This window comes from Siphateles boraxobius, unplaced genomic scaffold, assembly GCF_051911475.1.
Source record: "Siphateles boraxobius isolate OS27281-9 unplaced genomic scaffold, OSU_SipBor_1 130, whole genome shotgun sequence".
Lineage (NCBI taxonomy): Eukaryota > Metazoa > Chordata > Actinopteri > Cypriniformes > Leuciscidae > Siphateles > Siphateles boraxobius.
Window position 1 is genome coordinate 51,137,754 of NW_027508734.1, and position 23,909 is coordinate 51,161,662.

The window sequence follows — 23,909 nt, forward strand, 5'->3', positions numbered from 1 at the left end:
GGATCTCCAACGCGGCAAGTTTCAGCCACAGAATGAGCAACCCTGACCGCAATGCAAATGTGACTGAACGAGCTTCCACAAGTGAGGAGAAAGCAGACGAAATAGTTGATAAGAGAGGAAAGACTAATTCAGTGGTATAAATTCAGTGGTGTTTCGGTGTTTCAGCGTGCTGCAAAATGTGCCGGAGTGTGACTGCCGAGTCCGACTAGCAGCGGGAACACATCAGACGAGGATCAGGAGATAGACTGTGCCGATGCGCGCGTCCGCGGCCAGGAACGTCACGTCCACACTCTAAAAATAGCTCACCGAAAGTTCTAATGAGCAGGTATCGCTCCCTGTGAATGTCCTGACGCGCGCACACACACGCACACGACGCGCAGAATCCAGTTCTCTTTCTTTAGCGCTTGAATAATAACACACACATTTATGCCAAAATGTCTGTTTTGTCAATTGTATCCTCACAAGAACAGTCTAAATGAGTTAAATAAAATCTTAAATGAAAGTTAAGAGTAGCCTAAATGAGAAAATTAAATGTGTAAGATCCTCTCATAAGCGACAGATCTTAAGGGGACAGCAGCCAATTCTGTCTGTCAGTTAAGTTAACCAAAGAACAAAGGGTAACAGAGCAAATTACTATATATCTATATTTAATTTATAATTTATGCAGTTCAGACTATTTGATAACCTTATTCAATTTCTGTATATTTCAGTTTTATTTACACACAAAGCATTAATGATGCACATTTTTGACTTTATAAAATGATTAATTCAAGTCTTGAAAAAAGTAAGACATATTTTTGCAATTCATAGTTTAGTAGCCTACTTTTATTTTTGGCAGAATTTATCATTATAATCAACTTAATTATTTCCTGGATTTTGTAACACCATAGTCCCTACATTTATGTACATGCAGGAAATGGGATTTAAATCGGAAAAAAAATTCCCCCATTTTGTGTACCAAATGTTGCACAAATGTTATGGCAAATGTAAATTTAAAAACAGAAATGCATTGCCATTTTACATATTACATTGTCATTTTGCATATTACATTTCAAACTGAATATTGCTACTCATATGCTTTCATAGTCTTGTAGCAGGTATTGAGAAGAGAATACTATTGTTATGATGGGTTATTTCATTGCTTCATGTAGTTTGTTATGGTGCAGTAGCGAAAGACTCCATCAGATTTCATAGACTTGGCAAATTCATTTTTCAGACGATTGTAGGAACAGACATCTGTTATGGGCGTTCTTGGCAGTTTTTCTGAGGCTTTTATATGGTACATATCGATATCGGAATTATATCGTATCGACCGAAATTAAGAAATATATCATGATTAGGGGTGCGCCGATCCGATACTCAGTATCGGTTTTGCTCCGATACTAGCAATATTTGCCGGATCGGGTATCGCCAGACGAGACCATCCAAATCCGATCCGATATTGTAGCCTACGTATGTTATTGTTATACAACACAAAAGGCACAAAAACATTATAAAGCACTATAATGTTTTCGTGTACTGTATTCCAAGATTTATGAAGCCATTACTGTTACGAATTTGCGTGGAAGCAAAGGCAGTAGGCGGATCTAAATGCAGCAGTAGACTTTAATTACAGATACAGACAAGATACTCGTGGTACGCACATTAAAACATACATTCAATAACTGACCACGAACAAAAGAGCAGACAGGATTTAAATACACAGACAGGATGAGGGAACAAGACACAGCTGGGGCAAATCAGAACACCGAGCGGGACCATACAACCTAACAAGACAACACACCTGAAACAAGGGACCTAATAATGACATGACTAGGATAACAGACTACAATTAACAAGGCACAAACTGAATAAAAGACCAAAGACAGAGAAACCACAAACCAGAAACATGACAAAATGAATAAACACCGTAACATTATCCCCCCCTTCCATAAGGCGCGACCCCGCGCCGAATGAACATCAAATAGGGGCGGGAGGGTGGGTGCCCTGGAGGCTGACGAGGGCGTGGCTTGCCCGGAACAGGAAGACTCCAGGGCGGAGCAGGACGTGACGGCGGCCAGGGCGGAGCAGGATGAGGCGAAGGCCAGGGCGGAGCAGGACGAGGCGAAGGCCAGGGCGGAGCAGGACGAGGCAAAGGCCAGGGTGGAGCATGGCGTGGCAAAGGCCAGGGCGGAGCACGATGAGATGGTGGCCAGGTCGGAGCAGACTCAGACGAGGATGAGAACCATGTCGACGTCGTCTCCATGGCCCTCACGGAGTACCTTCTGCCCCCCCCCCAAAAAATACTTGGGGAAATCCTCGGGAGGAACCTCCAGGTGGTAGATGGGTTCCGGGCAGGCCTCCCGGAGCTTGAAGGGCGCAGGCAGGACGAGGTGCAGAGGCGGGGCCGGCAGGGCGAGGCGCAGAGGCGGGGCCGGCAGGGCGAGGCGCAGAGGCGGGGCCGGCAGGGCGAGGAGTCTGGGAACGCCCTCCGTAGCCTGGCGAAGCAAACGAGTCCTCCTCCTCCTTCTGCGACGACACTTCACTGGGCTTGATTCACTACTGGACGTACTTGACTCAGTAGACTCACTTGACTCACTTGACTCGGCAGACTCACTTGACTCGGCAGACTCACTTGACTCGGCACTTGATTCACTTGACTCGGCACTTGATTCACTTGACTCGGCACTTGATTCACTTGACTCGGCACTTGATTCACTTGACTCGGCACTTGATTCACTTGACTCGGCACTTGATTCACTTGACTCGGCACTTGATTCACTTGACTCGGCACTTGATTCACTTGACTTGGCACTTGATTCACTTGACTTGGCACTTGATTCACTTGACTTGGCACTTGATTCACTTGACTCGGAACTTGACTCACTTGACTCGGAACTTGACTCACTTGACTCACTTGACTCACTTGACTCGGAACTTGACTCACTTGACTCGGAACTTGACTCACTTGACTCACTTGACTCGGAACTTGACTCAGAACTTGATTCACTTGACTCGGAACTTGACTCGGAACTTGATTCACTTGACTCGGCGGCACTTGACTCGACGGCAATTGACTCGTTGACTCGGGAAGCGCGGTCTCACTTGACTCGGCGGCACTTGACTCACTTGACTCGGGTTCGTCGAGGCTGAAGCGACGTGCGGGTTCGGAAGACAGAAGCTCAGCCTCAGGCATGTCGATCTCGGCAGGAAGAAGCTCAGGCATGTCGGTCTCGGCAGGAAGAAGCTCAGGCATGTCGTGGAAAGCGGGCTCGACTCGGTTCACGTGAAGCGCAGGCTCGTGGAGCGTGGTCTCGGCTGAGCAGCTGAAGTGAAGCGCGGGCGCGACCGGGCTGACGTTAAGCGCAGGCTCTCGCAGCTTCTCCTCCACGCCCACAGTAAACGGGGAACCGCTCCACAACAGGGCCAGGTCAACGTACCATTCTAAAGATCCGTGAGGACCAGGTTCGGGCATCAGAGACCGGAGTGGTTCCGATAATCCTCCGCGGAAGAAGATCTTCAAGCCGTGGGTGTTCATTTGCGCGAGATATGCCAGCTCGAGGAATTCTGCAACATAATCCTCGATGGCGCGATTCTCCTGGCGAAGACGGAGGATCTGGACATCAGGACTCCAGGTAGGCATGGCTGCTAGATCCTAGGGGGTCAGTTATTCTGTTACGAATTTGCGTGGAAGCAAAGGCAGTAGGCGGATCTAAATGCAGCAGTAGACTTTAATTACAGATACAGACAAGATACTCGTGGTACGCACATTCAAACATACATTCAATAACTGACCACGAACAAAAGAGCAGACAGGATTTAAATACACAGACAGGATGAGGGAACAAGACACAGCTGGGGCAAATCAGAACACCGAGCGGGACCATACAACCTAACAAGACAACACACCTGAAACAAGGGACCTAATAATGACATGACTAGGATAACAGACTACAATTAACAAGGCACAAACTGAATAAAAGACCAAAGACAGAGAAACCACAAACCAGAAACATGACAAAATGAATAAACACCGTAACAATTACATATAGTTTAATGTGAGGTACAGATTTAAATCGTTAAATTAATCTTCACCTAAGTGCCTCCCTCCGCGGCGGCTGCCTGTCAGTCATTCTCAGCACTCAAACAGCCCGTCGCGCTCGGGTAAAACAGTCAACACGATGAAACTCTCTCCAAGATGAGTCAATGTTCCTATTATTATATTGTAGATATGTAGATAAAGGTCTATGGTTTGCATAAAAGGACTTTAACGTGCTGGAGTTTCACATGTTACTTTCAACCGGGTGTCTGTTAGATCACAACACAACTCCTCAGTGATCACAACACTGGAGTAGAGAGCGATATAATTGCTCTTCACACGCACATTAACTGAAATTTAAAACTGTTAAAAGGCTCAAACTAATGAATAAATAAAGCAATATATGTATATCTTACTTTTGTGGTTTGAACTTTTCAATGCGACGCGCTGCGCGCTGTGACTCCATGTTGCTTCGAGCGCATCGTTCTGCGCACGGGAAGCGCATAAGGTTTCGTGCCGTTCTGAATTGGAGCCTTTCATATTACAAAACTTTTGCGCAATGGCAGTTTATTGATAGCCTTAGTTGTTCTGTCCAATCTATGTATCATATGTTGCTGCTTCATTAAAAAGTTGCGCTTAAAAATTTTAAATAAATGTATTTTAATTATATAGTATATATTTTGTCTGTATTGTTTTACAAAGTAAGGAAAATAATGTTTAAGTCAAGCTTTGATGCCTTTAACAAAAGAATAATCCCAGTCTCTTCCCCACAGTGAGGGATACAGATACAGTTTATTAGGTAATTTGGCACTGTTTTTTTAATTATTATTTTAGTATTGGATCGGATCGGTATCGGCCAATACTGAGTCACAGTATCGGAGGCAAAAAAAGCGGATCGTGCCACCCCTAATCGTGATATAAAATTTGGCCATATCGTCCAGCCCTATTGACAAAGATAAATAAACACTGTAACAAACGTATTGCTCATTGTTAATGTTAGTTAATGCACTAACTAGTACTAATGGGACATTACTTTAAAGTTTTACTGATTATTTTCATTTATTTATTTATTTATTTATTATTATATTTTTATTAAATTGATCAAAAGTGGCAGTGAATACAGTTGCATGTTACAAAAGATTTCTATTTTAAACAGCTATTATTTTGAACCTTCTATTAGGGCTGCATGCAATTGATAAATTATGCGTAGCAATGTTAGATGTTGTGGAAAGGAGGACGCCGGAACTGGCGAACGTTCAACAATTTTAATAATAAATAATTAAACAAATACAGAAATGAAAGTAAAGACGGCAGTCCCTCGCGGTCGACTGCCGCCACACATAATAAAACATAAAAAATAATAAAAAACATTAAATAAAATAGTCCAGGCCTGGCCTCTTTCGATCTCCACTGTCGTCACTCGTCCTTTGTTTCCACTCCTCCATGAGAGATACGGCCTTTAAAATGAAGATAACAAAAGAAATGTTTATTAAAAACCAAAATATAAAAAATAATTTTAATATATCTTTCATACTTTTTGAGTTTACAGGCTTGCAAACTTGGGGAAAAAAACACAAGAAGTGTTTTTTCCCATTTTTCCCATTTTTGATCTTTCACTGTTGGCATTTATAATGCAACAAAGATTGTTAAAGTCAACAGATTTTACTAATATACCTACTCATTAAAATAATTATGCTGCCATCTTTCTGAAGTCAATTTTAACCACCTGTAATTTTGGCTCCAAATGCAGGTGAAAATTGTCATTTGGACCCCCCTCTACAAACTAGTGGTTTACTCAGTAAATATACATACATGACATTTATTTCACCAGACCAAAATGATCAAAATCTCAATTTTGGTTAGTCTCGACCTCTGAACCAGTTGACTCGGAATGACCCTATTATTTAACATTACTTACAATTTTAATAATGAAAAGTAAATGAATTAATAAATAAACATAACAATTAAATACATAAAAAAATACACAAAGTTAAAATAAATACAAAAGTCCCTGACAGTCATATCATAAATACACGGAAACTCAAAGATCTCCACGGCAACCCGTCAAAATAAAAGTTTGTCTTTTCATAGGGCCCTAAAAATTAAATTTTTGTTAAACTGTAAATAAATTAAGTTTGATGATTTCAATTAATTAGAAATGTTTACAGAATTCTGCTGGGTGCTCCCTGCACTTTTTTTTATTATTATTAATAACAGTTCTCAGATTCAAAGATATGTTTAAAATCATTTAAATAAAGTATTTCTCAAAACCCTTTGTTATTCTTAATTCTGACATTCATTTACATTTTACTCCAGACATAGGCTATATATCGTTTCAAAATATCGGTTATCGGTCTACTTGATCTGTAATAATCGGTATCGGCATCGGCCCTGAAAATCACATATCGGTCGACCCCTAATAACAGGTAATGTTTGCGTGAATACTGGCCAAGACTAGGGTTGGGTACCGAAACGCGGTGCCAATAGGGAACCGGTTCCGAAGTAAACGGTAAATCAGACCGAATAAGAACGAAAATTTCGGTGCCTGACTCTCTGTGTCATAAGGGGTACACATGCAAGGGCTCTCGCTCTCTCCCTCTCCGCCGTGCTCGTACTAACTTATATGGTTTGGAGCACAGTCTGTTCTGTCTCGCATGCGCGCTCTTGCTCACTCGCTCTAGATTCAGGGAGATTTTAACTAATTTGAGGGCATCAGGGAGCCGTTATCAATATGCAGGAGGCTCCCGGAATGTCTGCTGATAGCGAGGGGATTAATGAAGATGCCGAAGACAAAACGCTCCAAGGTTTGGCTGCATTTCACATGTACAATTACGCGTCAGAACGCCCTCTGGGTGTGCCGTTGTCTGAAGCGCATATAGAATCACGCCAATCCAATGTCTGATGGTGCGGGCATCGCCTCGACGCTCTTAGGCAAACAAACTTTGCTGAAAGTTGCCTTAGGGCCTGTTCACATATCACGTCTTTTGCGCACTCAAGTTCGTTATTTCAAATGTAGGCGCGCTATGCGCGCTCATAATGGAAGCGATGCGGTCGCGGTGCGACGCGCTCTTTTTTTCCAAGCACGTCCGCTCCGCATCAAGATAAAAACATCTCAACTTTTCAGAATGCCGCAAGCGTTTTACTTGCTGTAACGGAGAGCGCAGCTGATGGTTGCTAAGCAACGACAGATGCCTCCAGAGCGCAGCACTTTGGAAAAAGGAGAACGCGGCGCACCTAGCGTTTTCTACACGTTTTTAGGCGCTATATGTGAGCTTACGTCGTCATATTATATTAGCCCGCGCATCATCTGCTCCTCAGATTTCTCTGCCGAAAAAAGAGCTTGTCTGCAGCGCGAGGAGATTGGCAGCGAACGCAATTTATTATTCCTATTCAGAGAGCATAGGTTACACCAGTAACCAGAGACGTTCTCTTTTATAGATTCACTCAGTGGGAACGAAACACCAAACACACCAAGCTAAGCGCTGTAGTAACTAGTACAATGACCAGATTTACATGGGAACCTGGAGCCATGTCGAGATTAGATTACCCTGGTAGTAATCTCTATTAATCTCCAGTATTATTACATTGTTTGATACTATATTGTTTTATTTGATATTATGTAAATGTGATTATTTTTTATATTGGTCTATTTATTATTACCATATGTTACTTGTATTTATATTGTTTAAAGATTTAAGTTAATATTGTGTCCAGTTTGGCCCTGTAAATAAATAATTTTTTATTATTTTCTTACAAAGTGTGTGCGGTTTCGTTTTCTTAAGTACCGTTTCAAGAACCGTTTAAGCACCAGAACCGTTTAAAAAATACCGAGTAGGTACTGGTATCGGATAAAACCCAACCGATACCCAACCCTAGCCAAGACAGATATTTTGAAATATACTGTAGTGTAGCCTATATCGGGATCACACGCTGTCTGAGAGTACTTTGGATGTGCCAGTCAGCGCAAGTATCGTTTTGTTTACATACGCATTTCATTTCATTGAGAATTCACTACGATTATTCACAAAGTTGGAATGCTGCGTTTGACAACAATAGCAAACAACAATACCAAACTTGTGCTGAGGCGAGGCACCATTCGCCTAGAAGCCAGCAGAGAAAAAAAGGCATTTTTTCATGGATTATTAAAACAAAGGAAATATTAAGGAAGGAGGTACTCTCTGAAAACATAAAAATAAAGGTAATGTTAGATGTTTAATTACTATTTGGAGCAGTGGGATCGCTAGACGAGGGTTTAATGAACACATTTTTTTAAAAACCTCAAATTCAACCAACATTTATATTTTTCACTTGTTTTGCCTGCAACTCGTAAGTAGCCTGTGTGCATTTCGTCTAGGGCTGGGTATCGATTCAGATGTTCAAATTCGATTTGATTTCGATTAGCAAGCTCTCAATTTGATTCAATTTTCGATTTCGATTTCCGATTGGATTTTTTATTTCGATTCTTGATTCGACTCAATTAATATAATATTTATAAAAAAAGAACAGTGAATATACGTTTATAAGTGGTTAATTAATAAAAAATAAATTAAGAGCCACATACCTGTATATTAAACTCTTTTTATTTTAGGTACACTTGGGTACATTAAAACAGAACCCAACTCTATATTTCAATTGCATACAATGAATAGACATGCTTTTGATGCAAGAATCAACATTGATGCTGAAAGTTGGACAAGTAAGAACCGTCACATGCTTTGATCAAACAGGATCAGGTTATGTTATGTTTAAGATAGATAGATAAATATCAGTTATATTTTTTTAGACAATGTTTTATTACATTTATCTCACCTAAGTGTTTGTTTTTACAATGGGGTAATTTTGTTGTTAAGAGTTTATGGAACACATGGAAGCTTGATTTCAATCTTAATGTTTGTATTAAATTGAAAAAAGTAGCACAAATAAATACAATAGAATAAAGATACTAATAAAGAGACAAAAAAAAACGTTTTTGGGTAGGTTAGAAATACTACAGAAACTGAATAAAGTAATCCAATGTAAAATAACACTGGATAGTCTTTTAGTCCTGACTAAGTTAAATACATAGGCTATTAATCCTGATTCCTTACAATTAAAGCTATATTATGTTGTTTTGACAACAAAATGAATAACAGACACATATGGATGTGTTCACTTTAGGAACTAGTGCACGGATCCATTACTGTTTCATTTTACTGTCTGTCACACACGTTTTATGCTTATTTAAGACATCACTGACTGTCTTTACGGGGTTTCTCACCAAGACCAGAGTTTTGACATCATTTTGCATGTTTTTGACCGTTAAAGTGATATAATCTGCGAAAAAATAACTTTTGTTACTGGCGAGCTGTTTGTGAGGCGGATTTAGGCTTTACTGTATGTGCATGCAGTAAAAAAAAACATCTCTGAGAGCCCGTGAGCCCTGGATAGTTTAAAATCACTTGAATCTTTAAACTGGTAAAACTTAAAAAGACGTGAAAATGATAAACGTTAGTTACGATGCAATGCTGTGCATGTGAATATTCCGTTATGTCCCGACTCCTAAACGTGAGTGTTTATCGACGCCTGCAGCGCTTGACGCTTGCCTTGTGCAGAGAGAGAAGACGCAGCACCGCTGAACACACACGCTGTTTGTGAAATTGCGTCTCTGAGTAAGTTTTAAAATGACTAATTTGATTTTATAATCTGTGTGGATTAAATTTACTCATACAATCTACAAGTGAATAAATGTTTGCGTGAATTTCCCACATTATAAATGGGAGACCTGCAGGAATTAATAAAATTGTGCGCAACTCCGAAATTCGAGCCCTGAATATGGAAAAAAATCGATTCGTGGCCGTTGAGAATCAATTTTGAATCGACCACATTTTAAAAATCGAATAACTAATCTCGTCTCATTTTGCCTGCACGAATCACATATTTTAAATGTACTAAATAGCAACTTTTTCGTTGCCAATGTTTTAATTCAGAGACATTTTTGTTTTGTTCCAATTTTCCAATTTGTTTTGTTTGTTGACACATTTTGTTCCAATCAGATTTTACTAAATTAGCATAATTATTTATAAGTTAACTGGACTATACGAGAGACAAGGTTTGATATTGACCTTTTGAGTTACCAGTCCAGCTCTTTAACCACAGCAGCCATTGTTCTCCTTTTCACCCACAGATAACAGGTTTAGTGCCACTGACATTGTCATCCTTACAGCAGCGGTTATTCTTGCGCTAAAGTGCTGTGGTTCCCGCAGACGGGTCCCATCATCCGCAGAAACTCCTGCTGTTTTCTGTAATGTCATTTAGCCACGACTTTATCACACATAATTAGCATTTAAATAATAGCAAACACTTGGCATTTTAATTACGGGTGGCCTTTGAGCGTAGCATGAGCACTGTGAGCTTTACTTGGAACTCAACAGCAGTGTGGGAAGAAGTGTTTCCAGAGTAGAACGTGTCCGAAGGGACGGAGATACATTTGATGAAGCGCTCATGGCTACAGACTGAGTAAAGTTCACGGTACGTAGCGCCTGTGGGAATGGGATTACACAATATCATGACACGGCCAGTCATGTGTATGCGATTCCGTAGGTTTAGATTTATGATCCAACGCTGAATGTTTTAGCAATGTGTCTTTGTTTTCATAAAGGAAATTACTCCGATGTCAGATTGCAAACACATATAATATAATATAACATATCATATTAATGAAATTAAAGACCACATAAGTGCTCTTAAAGAGAGAACACTTTTATTACTGTTTCTTAACACACTGAAGTTAACTTTGATTTTTTTTTTACAACTTATGTTGTCTAACATACTAGACAAACTAACATGTAAAGTTCTTGATTATAATTTTAACTGTAGTGTGTTATTCGATCAAACATTTAAAGTTTTCAAATACAATAGAATCAATTATGAAATTACATATAAAGATTTTCCTTAAAGGATTAGTTCTCCTCGAAATGAAAATTTTAAATGACCGATCGTTTGGCTAGATAAGACCCTATTCCTAAGCTGGGATCGTGCAGTGCCCTTTGAAGCATTTCAAAGCCCTTTGAAACTGCATTGATTTGAACTTCAACAATTTGGTTCACGTTGAAGTCCATTGTGTGGAGAAATATCCTGAAATATTTTCCTCAAAAAACTTAATTTCTTTTCCACTGAAGAAAGAAAGACATGAACATCTTGGATGGCAGTGGGGTGAGTAAATTATCAGGAAATTTTAATTTTGAGGTGAACTAATCCTTTAAGTCCTACTTAAGTTGGTCAAAACACTATAAAGTTCAACTAATTGCGTTTAATATAAACATTACATTCATTTTGCACTTAAATGTATTATTTCCTTTATTTTCCTTTATGTTTTATGTATAACTTTCTGTATTTTTTTATGTGTAAACTGTAGATTGAGTAATTGGCAGCATGTAATCCCCCCTCCCCCTTTTTTTGTTCTCTCTTGTTTGTCGTTTGTAGTTTTTGTTCTATTGTATTGTTGTTAAAAAAATTTCTGTCTGTATGTATGTATACATATATATATATATATATATATATATATATATATATATATATATATATATATATATATATATATATATATATATATATATATAATTTCCGTAATAAGTACTCTTTTAAAAGTATGCTAAGTCTAATACATTACTACTTCACAAACGTAGATCTATAAAATGAATATAAAAAGCTCAGATCATTTGCTGAGAAATGTTGGGGCTCAAAAGCTGAAAATAACACACACACACACACACACACACACACACACACACACACACACACACACACACACACACACACACACACACACACACACACACACACACATTTTATCAGGTGAGCCAGACTTCAGTGGCCATATGCTGACCTCTGGGTGCTGTTTTAGACGTTGTCAGGTAGTCTCACTGAGGAAGACACATTTTTGAGACACAACCATGTTTCTAATGTCCTCCATGTGTTCAGCATTGCTGCTGAGCATGTCATTATGGCACATTTCTGTTAAACAGTGTGTCAAATTGTTTTGATACACTGCATTGTCTTATCAGGTTTATTCTGAACTGTTAGGGGTTATTACATGTTTAATATCTTTATAAGTGTTTCATTCTGAATCCAGAAATGTTCAGAACATGCTACAGGTTCAGGAGAGTCAGTTGAATCAGCTGACAGATGCAGCCCAAGGTGCTTACAATTATTATTCAGTTGTTTACTATGGGCAGTTCACAGGAATATCTGATTTTGCTAAATGTACTAAATGCATAATCTATAATTAAGATTTTTGCTACAACATGTTGGAAACACAGAACTGTAATATTCATCCCAGTGTTGGTATTTTCTTGGTAAAAAAAAAAAAACATAGCAGCATGTTTTGTTTGTTGAAGGCATTATTTGCATATATGTTAATGAGTAACAATAACGCCATCCGTGGCAGAATGGCGTGAAGAACGACCCTGAAGTTAATTCTGTCTATCAGGAGATCCAGAGCCATTCACTAAAGACGTTCCCTCATGTGAATGAATTGATGTGATTTTCAATCAAGTCCGTCTCTTTCTCTCTCTCTCTCTCTCTCTCTCTCTCTCTCTCTCTCTCTCTCTCTCTCTCTCTCTCTCTCTCTCTCTCTCTCTCTCTCTCTCTCTCTGGATCAATGTCAGACAGATGAGTAACAAGAAGAGGGAAAAAAAACACGGCCATTTTCTCGTTTATTTACAAATCGCCTGCCAACGTGGGCGACGTGCGGTATTACTTATCTGTCAGATTTCTAGAGAGAGTGTTTGCTCTGTGTGTGAGCGTGATGGAAATTCGTATTCAACAAAGAATCGGCTCATCAGGAACGGATACAAAACACACATAATGGATGTGTCCGTCTCACTGTCTGTCTCACTCTCCCAACAAAAGCTTGGAATAAAAGTGCCACAATACACGAGACGGGAGCAGCTGATATCTGAACTATTAATTAATCACACAAATATTACACAGACTGTCATCTCACATTCATGAATACTTGCGCTCGAAGTCGAAATGAGCTCATAAAGTAACAGCCAGAGCCAGTGATGGTATCGTGAACGGAAATAGCAAGCGTAGCAGTGCGTGTGACATTGGTCAGCAGGCGGGAGTGCGTGCCAACTCTGACTTCCGCGTGTGAGCGCGTGTGGTGGGAACAGAAGTCCAGCCTGCGTCGTCTGTGTTTGTACCGTAGAGATGAAGAGGTTTTACTGCTGAATGGCAACTCTGTGTATAAATCATTTAAATAAGTGAGTGTGTTTTACTTTGGATTACATTTGCATCTCTTCAATGACAAACAATGATTATTACAAACAATTAAGGACATCATCTAATAGTTAGAGGTGTAAAGAGACTTTAGTTATTTGTAGCTTGTAAACTCACTCATTTGAATCGTGAGTTTGTGGTGAGCTTCACTGTGTGTGTGTGTGTGTGTGTGTGTGTGTGTGTGTGTGTGTGTGTGTGTGTGTGTGTGTGTGTGTGTGTGTGTGTGTGTGTGTGTGTTTAACATTGATCTCTACACTCTGTGATTTCCAAGGCAAAAGCTTGTTAAAGCAAATCACTAAAGGGGAATAGGGTAAATTTGTAACTAATACGGTAGTTACTTTCCCGAGTTGATTAATCACAGTACATCAAGACAAATGTTTTGTTTTACAAGTTTCCTGAAATGTTATGTATTAAAAAAATGCAAAATAAGCATTATTTTTATCTTAAATATGCGCTTATTTGCTTACATTTTCAAACAAAAACAGTAAATATGAACACTGGATAAAGCCAGGTTGCAAATTCTTGTTTCATTTTGTCAAGACCCCCTGTAATCCATCATTTTATCCCTTAAAACTCACCTTTGAGAACCAAGTGGAGGATCACACATTGACGTGATTGGTTACAAGGTAGTTTGTGACGTCAGAAACACGATTTCAAACTGTGTTTTTGAGAATGTCTTTGATTCACTGCAGTTTTAAGGAGAAAATACTCAGTAAATGGTGTTGATTGATGAATTTGCACATGGTTTGTTTTAAATCATATTAAAAACACCACATAGACATATAGCCTAAACAACATTAAAAACTTGATTTTCACCACAAGGGGAGTTTAACGTATTAGAGTTAAAGGTTTTTACAGAGGGGATTTTGGATATCTCTTTTTATCACAAAATAAAGTGTGTGTTCACAATTGGCATGTTTGGTTTGATTAAAACAAACCCTGGTGCGATGGCTGTTAGTGCGTTTCATTTGAAAAAGTGTTATTGAACAAGTCAGCCGAACACTGGTGCGCACCAAACAAGCGGACCGAGACTGCTGATGCGGTTCGAATGTTGTATGAAAGCAACGAACCAAAAGCGGGAAACAAATATTTTTCAGTATTTTCAACCAACAGAAACCAATATTTTTTCACCATATTTTTAGGAATAAAATGTTATATAAATCATGCTGAATGTTATATCAAACCTCTCTGTAAAAACCTTTCTAATATTGATGGGAATAAAACTGTAGAGTTTGGTGTATGTAAGTGCTACTGGATTGGAGATAAAACAAATTTTGAGAAAACGGCCTTAAAAGAATTGGATTGGATATGAAATCTACAGATGCAAATAGATAGTGTAATAGACACTTCATATGTTTTGAAAAAATTTTTTTTTCAACAGTCTGAAAGAGGACATTTTATGGAAGAAAATTAGAACTCAAGACAGACATAAAAAAAAAAAAAAACAATGTTTTTGCTTGTAGTTTCTTGCCTTAAAATAAAAAAAGTTTTCATATGTTTTTTTTTCAGAGTCATGAAATAGAAAATATCTTTATTCATTTCTTGTGCGTTTCTCTGTCTGTAGGTTGTGAGAGCGTTGAAGGAGCGTTGTGAGCTGGCACACTCAGCGGGTGAGTTGTAACATCATGCCTGTGCCAAGCGTCCTTGTAGCGTTACCCTCCGTCCGACACTGTCTCCTGCTGCTCACCGTCTCCGTCCTGCTCACCAACGCCGAGTGTAAGTCTCACCTTTAACTGCCTATTTATACTATCATCTTCTTTGCTCTCTTTCTCTTTACTGTTTGACTCAAACATCACAGAAAACTAAAAACCAGCGGCGCCATAAAAGTTCAGACCACATATGAGTGAGATGTGTTGTGTGTTTGATTGTTTGAATCTAACACTGCTGATTGTGACGCAGGGCCCTCGGCCTCCTGAATGTGCCCTGATGTCTGGCAGTTGTCAAGTCCAAGTCTTGATCATAAATCATGAATTCGATTACATGTAATATGCTTTAATTGCTTATGGCATTTGACCAATTGGTGGTGCTGTTAGCAAATCGATGTTGTCTGGTTAATGTGTGGAGACAATGACGCATACAAAGTTGGATGTCAATATGCCAAAGCATTGTAGAGTTAAAGCCTCAAAATCAGCTTGATATCATGTCATCAAGATTGTTGTTGATTCCAGAATGGTTTGGCCAAACAAAAAGCTTTTAATAACTTTGTGCTGACATGGTCTGAAATTGATCTGAGCTGATTTTGGTGAAAATCGGACCAAAGGTCTAGGAGGAATTAGAAAAAGTAGGTTTTCAAAGAAATTCAAAATGGTGGACAGCAAGTTCGACCTCTATGGCATCATTGTTATCACTGAACTCTGACTCAAGGAATCTATCAAGTTCAGTTTCATTAAAATAGGCAAAATTTATCAAAAGCTATTAGGATCTTTTTTTTTTTCATTATAAACTTTTAAATAGGGCATGGTCCTGATGACCCATACCGAGTTTCGTAACGATACGTTGATGTGTTCATAAAATATAGCATTTTTTGACAGAATTGATGCCCAAAATATGGAAAAATGTAGTATCATTCGACTAAGTATGCTGCACTGAATTATAAGAGACCAGTTTTATGATTTTTGGGCAAACCGTTCAGAAGTTTTAAACAAAACAAAAAAAGAAGCTATTTTTCATTTCTCCTGACCAGTAGTTGGCACTGTGCCGAATCACTGCAAGTAGCCTCAGGTCATGCTTGTGATGAAATGTACCAAGTTTGGTCTGAATATGCTAAAGCGTTGCGGAGAATACAGCCTTGCGGCCTTAAGTAATGCAGAGATATAGCCTTAACTTATTGTAAAAAAAAAAAAAAAAAGGGGGTAAGTGGAAATGATTTCATAGGGCCCTACATAACCATAACCTCCAGTTTAACCCTGCCTCCAGTGTAACATGTAGAGCAGAGCAGATGAACGGGTACAACTATCACAGGCACCCTTGTGAAAAAGAAGTACACTAGCATACATTTAAAAGGGTTCTTATAAGATAGATTATATATGTTAAAAAAATAAACTTAAGTGTGAACTGAATTTAATGTTTCCAGACACTTAATCGCATGGTAATTGCATTTAAATTAAATGTATTATAGTTAAAAAATATATTACATGCTGAATTAGCTGGACTTTTCAGTTTTTTCTGACCCACTTAAGCAGGACTTTACACATCTTTATATGTAATTTCATAATAACTTCTATCGTCTTTGAAATATGATTAAAGTGCATTGCTGAATTTACGGACAATAATTTATCATTAGTTCACAGTAGTTTAAACATAACATTAATAATATAAACATTTATAATGGGCCTACTATAGTGAATCAGGGTAAAGGTCCTTGCACATGCGGGGTTTTTTTTATTCATTATTCGGTGACTCTGACTTATCAAAACACTCTCAAAATGCTTGCTACGGATGCGAAAAAAGCATAAAATCGAACCAAATCCAAATTGTTCTGTGACGGACAAATTTTTGGAGGCAGTGTGTAAACGTGATTGACACAACATGAGGTTGTATTTATTTTTCAATGTGCAAAAATTTCAGAAGAGAATTTCTGACTCAGTTTGCAAGGACATTAAGACAAAAACACATTTTGGAAGAAGACTGATGGTGTATTCACCCATTATTTAAATTTGTTTAAAAAAAAAAAGTTACATATTGTACCTTTAAAATGTACTTTAAAGTAAAACGTTGGTAGAACTTTATGGTTTAACTTTACTTTAAAGTGTTTGTGTTACAGTTTAATTGGGTTTGGTTTGGTTTAGTTTAGGGTTAGTTTAAAGTAATTATTACAGTAACTAAATTAAATGTAACAAGGACACTGAAAAAAAAGTGTTATCAACTTTATTTTACAGTTTTCTTGTTACATATTACATGCTTATTATTACAAAGTGCATGTTTTAAAAGTGAACTTAAATGTATTAAGAAACATTGTCTTGAAAGTGTGCTTTCTTTGAGTACACTTACGTGGCCTTAATATTTAATTTATATAATATTATCTGAAAGTACAGTTAAGTGCACATCTTTTTCACAAGGGCAGAAAAGACGTTACACACAAATATCTTTTGTGATATATTTATCACATTATATGTCCTGTGGCGTGTTCTTTTATCTGGTCATTGTGCATCTGTTGTGATTTTTGATGTTTAATTTGTTCCGTGTTATAAAGATGATCGTTAGATCAGTATTTGCATATGACTGCCAGGCAGGTTGGAATTTGCATTTTGTGCAGGCACTATCAAATTGACATCTTTGCGTCTAATTTGCTTGTATGGTAATTTCATTTAAATGAAGAGCCGCCCATCAAGTGTTGAGTGTGTGATCTGTGATCATAAGCAGGAGTCTATATGTGTTCAGGATCTGTATGTGGGCACATGTGGGATGGTGTTTAATTTTAGTGTGTCTGTAAGTTTTGCTGTGGTAGTAAAATCTTGTCAGCTCGTTTGCAGCTTCAGGCTTTAATTAGTGCTGCGACGTACTGAAGCGGATGGGAAAATGACAGGAATAATCAGGAACCATCACAGAGAGAAAAAGAGAGAGAGAAAAAGAAAGCTTAGTGCTTCCCAAACCAAGTGATCGATCTACGTAGACAAAGACGATGACGATAAATTATGAAGATTCTCCAAATGACAACAAACTGCTAAAACAGCATTGCATGTATCCCTCATAGAGAAGGCAATCTTAAAATGCAATGTAGTGAGCTCTTTGAAAAAATGGAGGTTTCAGTTCAGTGAGGGATTGTCTATGTAGGCGGCAGTGGAGGATGTTGAGTGTCTGTCTGCTGCGGAAATAGATGGGAAGCTTTGTCTGTAACAATTAGGAATACTGTTCTATCATTAATGAATAACTTCACATGAACAAATGAGTAACGCAATATTAACATTATAGTAACTGATTAATTTTAAAAGTGGTCATTTAATTTTAAAGTGGTAATACTCCAGTCATTACTAGTGGGTTACCATGATCTTCACTTTAGAATGTATTATACATTATGCATTATTCACATTAATCATGAACCTAGTAGTATTTCTCTGGGAGGTATGAAAAAACTAGCAGTTATTGATTGGCTAATAGTGAACTACCACATTTGACTAAGCACTATTACTTTATTCCTTAATCAGAGTTTCTTGTTAGTTAGGCTAGTAGTGGAATGTTAACATTGCATTACTCATATGTTCCTGTCTAGTTATTAATTAATGATGGAACATAATTCTAAAGTATTACCGTTTTGTTTAATAAAAACATGCAAACTCTGTGTTCAGATAGATACAATCATAAATGGCAGCATTTTAAAACAACTGACTGAAATTATTAACCACTGTTAAATTATGTCCCACTGTTGTACCGTCAAACTGAATCATCAAGATTAATTAAGGCATAAAAGTCTGAATTTACCAAATTATCACTTAACAGTTGATGATAAATAATTAAGCTTCTAGCTAATTACTAATTTACAAGTCCATGTTTCTTTAATTTTTTGTTCAGCAAGTCAAAAAGTCCAAAAAGATGCCAAATATATATATCTATTTTTTTTTAACGCAAATTAAAAAGGTTAGGCTACACTTGCATTTAAAGTCGGCATGAAATGGAAGTTCTGATTGTCTTTTCTTCCCTATTGTGACGCATGCGAGTGAATCGTCTTTTGGACCATGAACAATTGTAGGGCAGAACTTGATTTTGATCATGGGGAATTGATAGAATGGCTATGGTTCATGTGACCGGCATGTCATCAGAGAAGAGAAGTCGCTGCATGAGGGAGGAAGTTATTTTGATTAAAGATTACGAGGCACATAAATTTAACAAAATAATGATGTGCACAGATAAATCATTTATAATAAATACTCCAAAATCCCTTAAAAAAAGAATTATTAATTTTAATTTTGAGCATGGAGTAATATTTACTGCATGTACTTACTATAAGGGTTAATTTTGGGGTTAGGGTTTGGTTTAGGGTTATTTTCTTGCAATTAAGCATAATTTACTATAGTTAATACATGTAACGTGTAACTATGGCACCTTAAAATAAAGTGTTACCATCAGAAACTGTGATCTATAGCAGTTTCCGTGTGGTTCTCTGTTTATGATGTCACATTCTCCACCACTGTCGTTCTTCAACAGGATTTCCAGAACATCTTAGCTAGTGAAACTTTTGCTCATTTTGTAGCTTGTGAAAGTAGGACAGAGTTTTATATATTTTTATAACAACATGAAGAAAAACAAAAACCTTGTCAGGTTCAGGTCACCTTAGCGGAGGATGTCTCGTTTATGATTAACAAATGCATGTGAATCAATTTTGAAATCAAGGAAATTGTCAAAATGGCAATGAGTTCCACATAAACTGTAGAATAGTATAACTGTTCAAGTATTGTTTTTATTATTATTATTTTTATTGTGGTTATGAAAAACACAACCACACAGTGGATGAGCATAACTTTTTTCCTTTTTTCATATTTTTTTGCAGTAATTATTAACAAATATCTAAACTAACAATACACATTTCAGTAATCATATCTAGTCGGCTGAATATGGAGGACCAGCTCTACCATATTTAAAAATAAAGACAGAAATAAATAAATGCTCAATAAATAAATAAGCATACAATTAATTGCCCCAAAAAATACAATAAACAAATGAATGTAGGTAGAAATTAAATTATACAGTGAGACATAAATGTATATATCTCTTAATTAGCTTCTTTATTTATTCACCTTTGTAATAATTACCTTATTTATTTATGTGCATGATATAATATTTTTGTCTGTTTTATTCTTCCTTTGTATTTTTTTATCCTATTTATTTCTTCAATGCTATTTATTTCTGCCTGTCGCTTTTACATTTCTGTATGCATTTCTGCCTCATTATGCAAATGAGGAGGGGCTGTGTCTTAAGGGCTCAACTTCTGCCCATTGGTTGGTTAGCATTTTACTGCATCGGTCAAATCTACATGCCACCGGCGGCCAATGCGGCCACAGTCACAACAAAGATGGTTGCCTACGATGAAGTTGTCAGTGAGCTGAGGCATTTAGCAACTGTTTTTGGAAACAATGCTACCGTTATAAGTATTGACTTTATTATTTTTCGTTTGGACGCTCTGACAGAACGTGTGTTTCAGTTAGCGGCACACATGGACACAGATGTCGACAATGTAGTTTTTCAGAATCTGGAGGAAGCGGATAAGCATATATCTGCTTATATGCTGCCTGTGGGCGCCGTGGAAGGACTTTTACATGCGGGTTTGCCTGTTGGTGCCATTGCACCATTCCACGGCGTCCACAGGCAGCATATAAGCAGGGCGACCAGCTATCCCAGGTGTGTGATTAATGTTAGCGAACGAGTTAAGAAGATGGGCCGCTTTCTGAAAATCTACATTGTCGACATCTGTGTCCATGTGTGCCGCTAACTGAAACACACGTTCTGTCAGAGCGTCCAAACGAAAAATAATAAAGTCAATACTTATAACGTTAGCATTGTTTCCAAAAACAGTTGCTAAATGCCTCAGCTCAATGACAACTTCATCGTAGGCAACCATCTTTGTTCTACCTACATTTATTTGTTGTTTGTATTTTTTGGGGCAATTAATTGTATGCTTATTTATTTATTGAGCATTTATTTATTTCTGTATTTATTTTTAAATATGGTAGAGCTGGTCCTCCATAGCTGAAAGGCCTCCAGTGTGACATCAAAAACTTAATGGTTCACTTCAGGATTAAAAAAAACAAAAAAAACATCTATTGTCAAATATAGTTATACATAATAATATAGTATAGACTTAGATATAGATTTTCTATATCACCAACCCCAGTTTTTGCTTTTTCTCTCTCTTTAGAAACTTTAGATTTAGTTTCAATCGAAGTGTTTTTTTTGTTTTTCTTTTCACATTCATGTTAATGATCTCTAAAAGCTTCTGGCCAAATGACTTTTTGTTTTCTGATTATTGTAAGATTTAAAAATACTCTAATGAAAAAGAGTGAGCGGTTCATCAGGAAATGGACGACTGACATTATAAAGAGGCCAGCGTTCACACATGCGCTCATGTTTGTCATGCCCACAAGCTTTGCGCAGTGGCAGCTGTTTAGCCACTGCTGTCACACACACACACACACACACACACACACACACACACACACACACACACACACACACACACACACACACACACACACACACACACACACACACACACTCACACACACACACAAGGGTGTAGTTTTGGTTTGAACTTTCCCAGGGGTGGGGTTTGACTTTGATGTGTGAACAGTATTAGCGGGGTCCTGGGACATGCTCCCTCTTAAGGTTTATTTATTTGATTGTTTGTTCATTTATTTCTGCAAAATTGTCTTTTGTGGTATCATCCACATATGCAAAGTTAATTGATAACATAACTGCAATAAAATAATAACCTAGTTAACAAGTCATTGTTTACATAGGATAGGCCTATATGATGTATTTTTTTAAGCACCTGGAACCTTATCAGTTTGACAGAATGTTTTACTTCAGTGTCATGGGAAGTCAAACTAACTTAGACTAACTGAACCTTTACTTAACATTTTCTTATATTGAAATTGTTTATTTCCTACTCCTTAACAGTTTACCAGCTTTAGGATTTTGACTGTCATCTCCTGGAGTATCTGAAGGCCAGGTTTTTCCAATCAGCCGTCATTGGAACACAATTTACACACAAAAAAAAAAAAGATTGTTTTTATAAAAATGTACCATAGTTCTTGTAATTGTTTAACTGTAGCATTTGTTACAATAAGGCTGTAATTAGGGTTAAGACCATTGATGGCTCCTCATTACCATGCTTAAGCCTACACATTTAGAAACTACTGTATAGTTATGTCACAGTTGTTATAAAATCTATTACCTTAACAGATTATCTATTATAAATTCGACAAATGAGTCAAAATTTACCACAGGATATAAGCCTTCAATAAAACGTGATATATTCTATAAAAGTGGTCATGAGTAGTCTTTTTTATTTTATGTGGCTGTTTTAGACATGTGTGACTTTCTCCATAGCAATTTAAAGTGGTAAATTCTAAATATAATTCAAATGGGTCGCACATTTTACCACCAGCTACAAATCTTAATCTCACACAAATCTTATCACTCTTACGGTGATTCGCGCCACTCGTGTAAAAATAAATAAACCGGGCTTCAGTCATATTGCGCTTATAATTGGTCCGTTTCGTTCTTACAGGAACTTAGTGCTTATAAAAGTTCTGAAAGCTTAATGTGTAGGTTATAATTCATAATAGTAACCTGATTCTATACGTTTCCATTAACCATGGTAGAAATTTGGGGGGTATTGTACTTGCTAGTTTTGATTACCTCTACCAAATTTTGTTATTTTTATTTATTTTTATTTTATGTTAAGTGCTCACGGAAGAGATGAGTTTTCAGTTGTCTTTTGAATGATGTCAGGGATTCTGCATTACGGACAAGGGTGGGGAGATCATTCCACCGGCATGGAACCGTGAATAAGAATGTTCTGGAGAGTGATTTAGTGCATCGCCTTGGCCGATCGTAGGCTTCTGGTAGGGACGTAGACTTGTAGTAGGGAGTGAAAGTAGGACGAAGCTGAGTCTGTGGTAGATCTGTAAGCAAGCGTCAAAGCTTTGAATTTGATGCGAGCAGCGTGTGGTAGCCAATGCAGTGAGATGAACAGAGGAGTGACGTGAGCCCACACTCACACTCACACTCACACTCACACTCACACTGACACACACACACACACACACACACACACACACACACACACACACACACACACACACACACACACACACACACACACACACACACACACACACACACACACACACACACACACACACACACACATACAGAGATAGAGAAAACCAAAATGCAGTTTTTCCCATTATCACATCTCTTTTTACCAGGTCTGTCAGATATGAAGAAAGATGGCATTGGACAATTCTCATGGGGGTGTCCCCCAAATCTAGTAATAATCACCTGCATGCAAATTAATTGTCTACTCTGCATGCCAGCTCATGAATATCCATAAGGCATATGAGTTCCGCTAATTAGTGATGAACAGAGAGTGAAAATCACTAACACTTGTAAGAACACACACATCACACTCTCGTTGCACATTTGTGTAAAACTGCATTTTAAATATTTGCATAGAAAGAATATAAGTGAGGTATTTTGTGTGCAATTGTGCTGAGATCCTCACATTTACTCACGTAGAACACAAAAGGAGATATTTTAAATAATGTACTAAAAGGCTTCCAAAAAAAGACCCAAACGAAACAGCACTCCATCAACTATCATTCTCTTATAAATTCCCGAAAACAGTGGATGTAAAGATTTTCAGTGAACACAACTTAAATTTCAGCCACTTCCACTATTATGATATATTTGTTATTTTGCAGCATAAACATAACATACATTTTAAAATAACAACACTCTTTTCTGTAGCTTGAAAGACCCAGTCCCCATTCACTGCGGTTACATGGAAAAGAGCGACTGGTGCATTCTTCAAAACATCTCGACATTAGAGTGAGTAAATGATGACAGAACTGAACCTTCAACAGCAGTGCTGTTCTCAGGGACTCATACGTTCAACAAACAAACTTCTCAC

At 37.7% G+C, this 23,909-nt stretch overlaps 1 protein-coding gene across 8 annotated transcripts in view; it reads left to right on the forward strand.

Annotated features, from left to right (window-relative positions):
* The window catches only part of ptprda (protein tyrosine phosphatase receptor type Da), a 922,653-nt gene that overhangs the window by 687,929 nt on the left and 210,815 nt on the right, over window positions 1–23,909 (forward strand). For all 8 annotated transcript variants that reach the window (XM_077229653.1, XM_077229654.1, XM_077229660.1 and 5 more), the window contains one exon: window positions 14,844–14,995. In XM_077229653.1, the coding sequence (XP_077085768.1) occupies window positions 14,905–14,995 (91 nt within the window). In that variant the 5' untranslated portion in view covers window positions 14,844–14,904. The remainder of the gene's footprint in view (window positions 1–14,843; window positions 14,996–23,909) is intronic.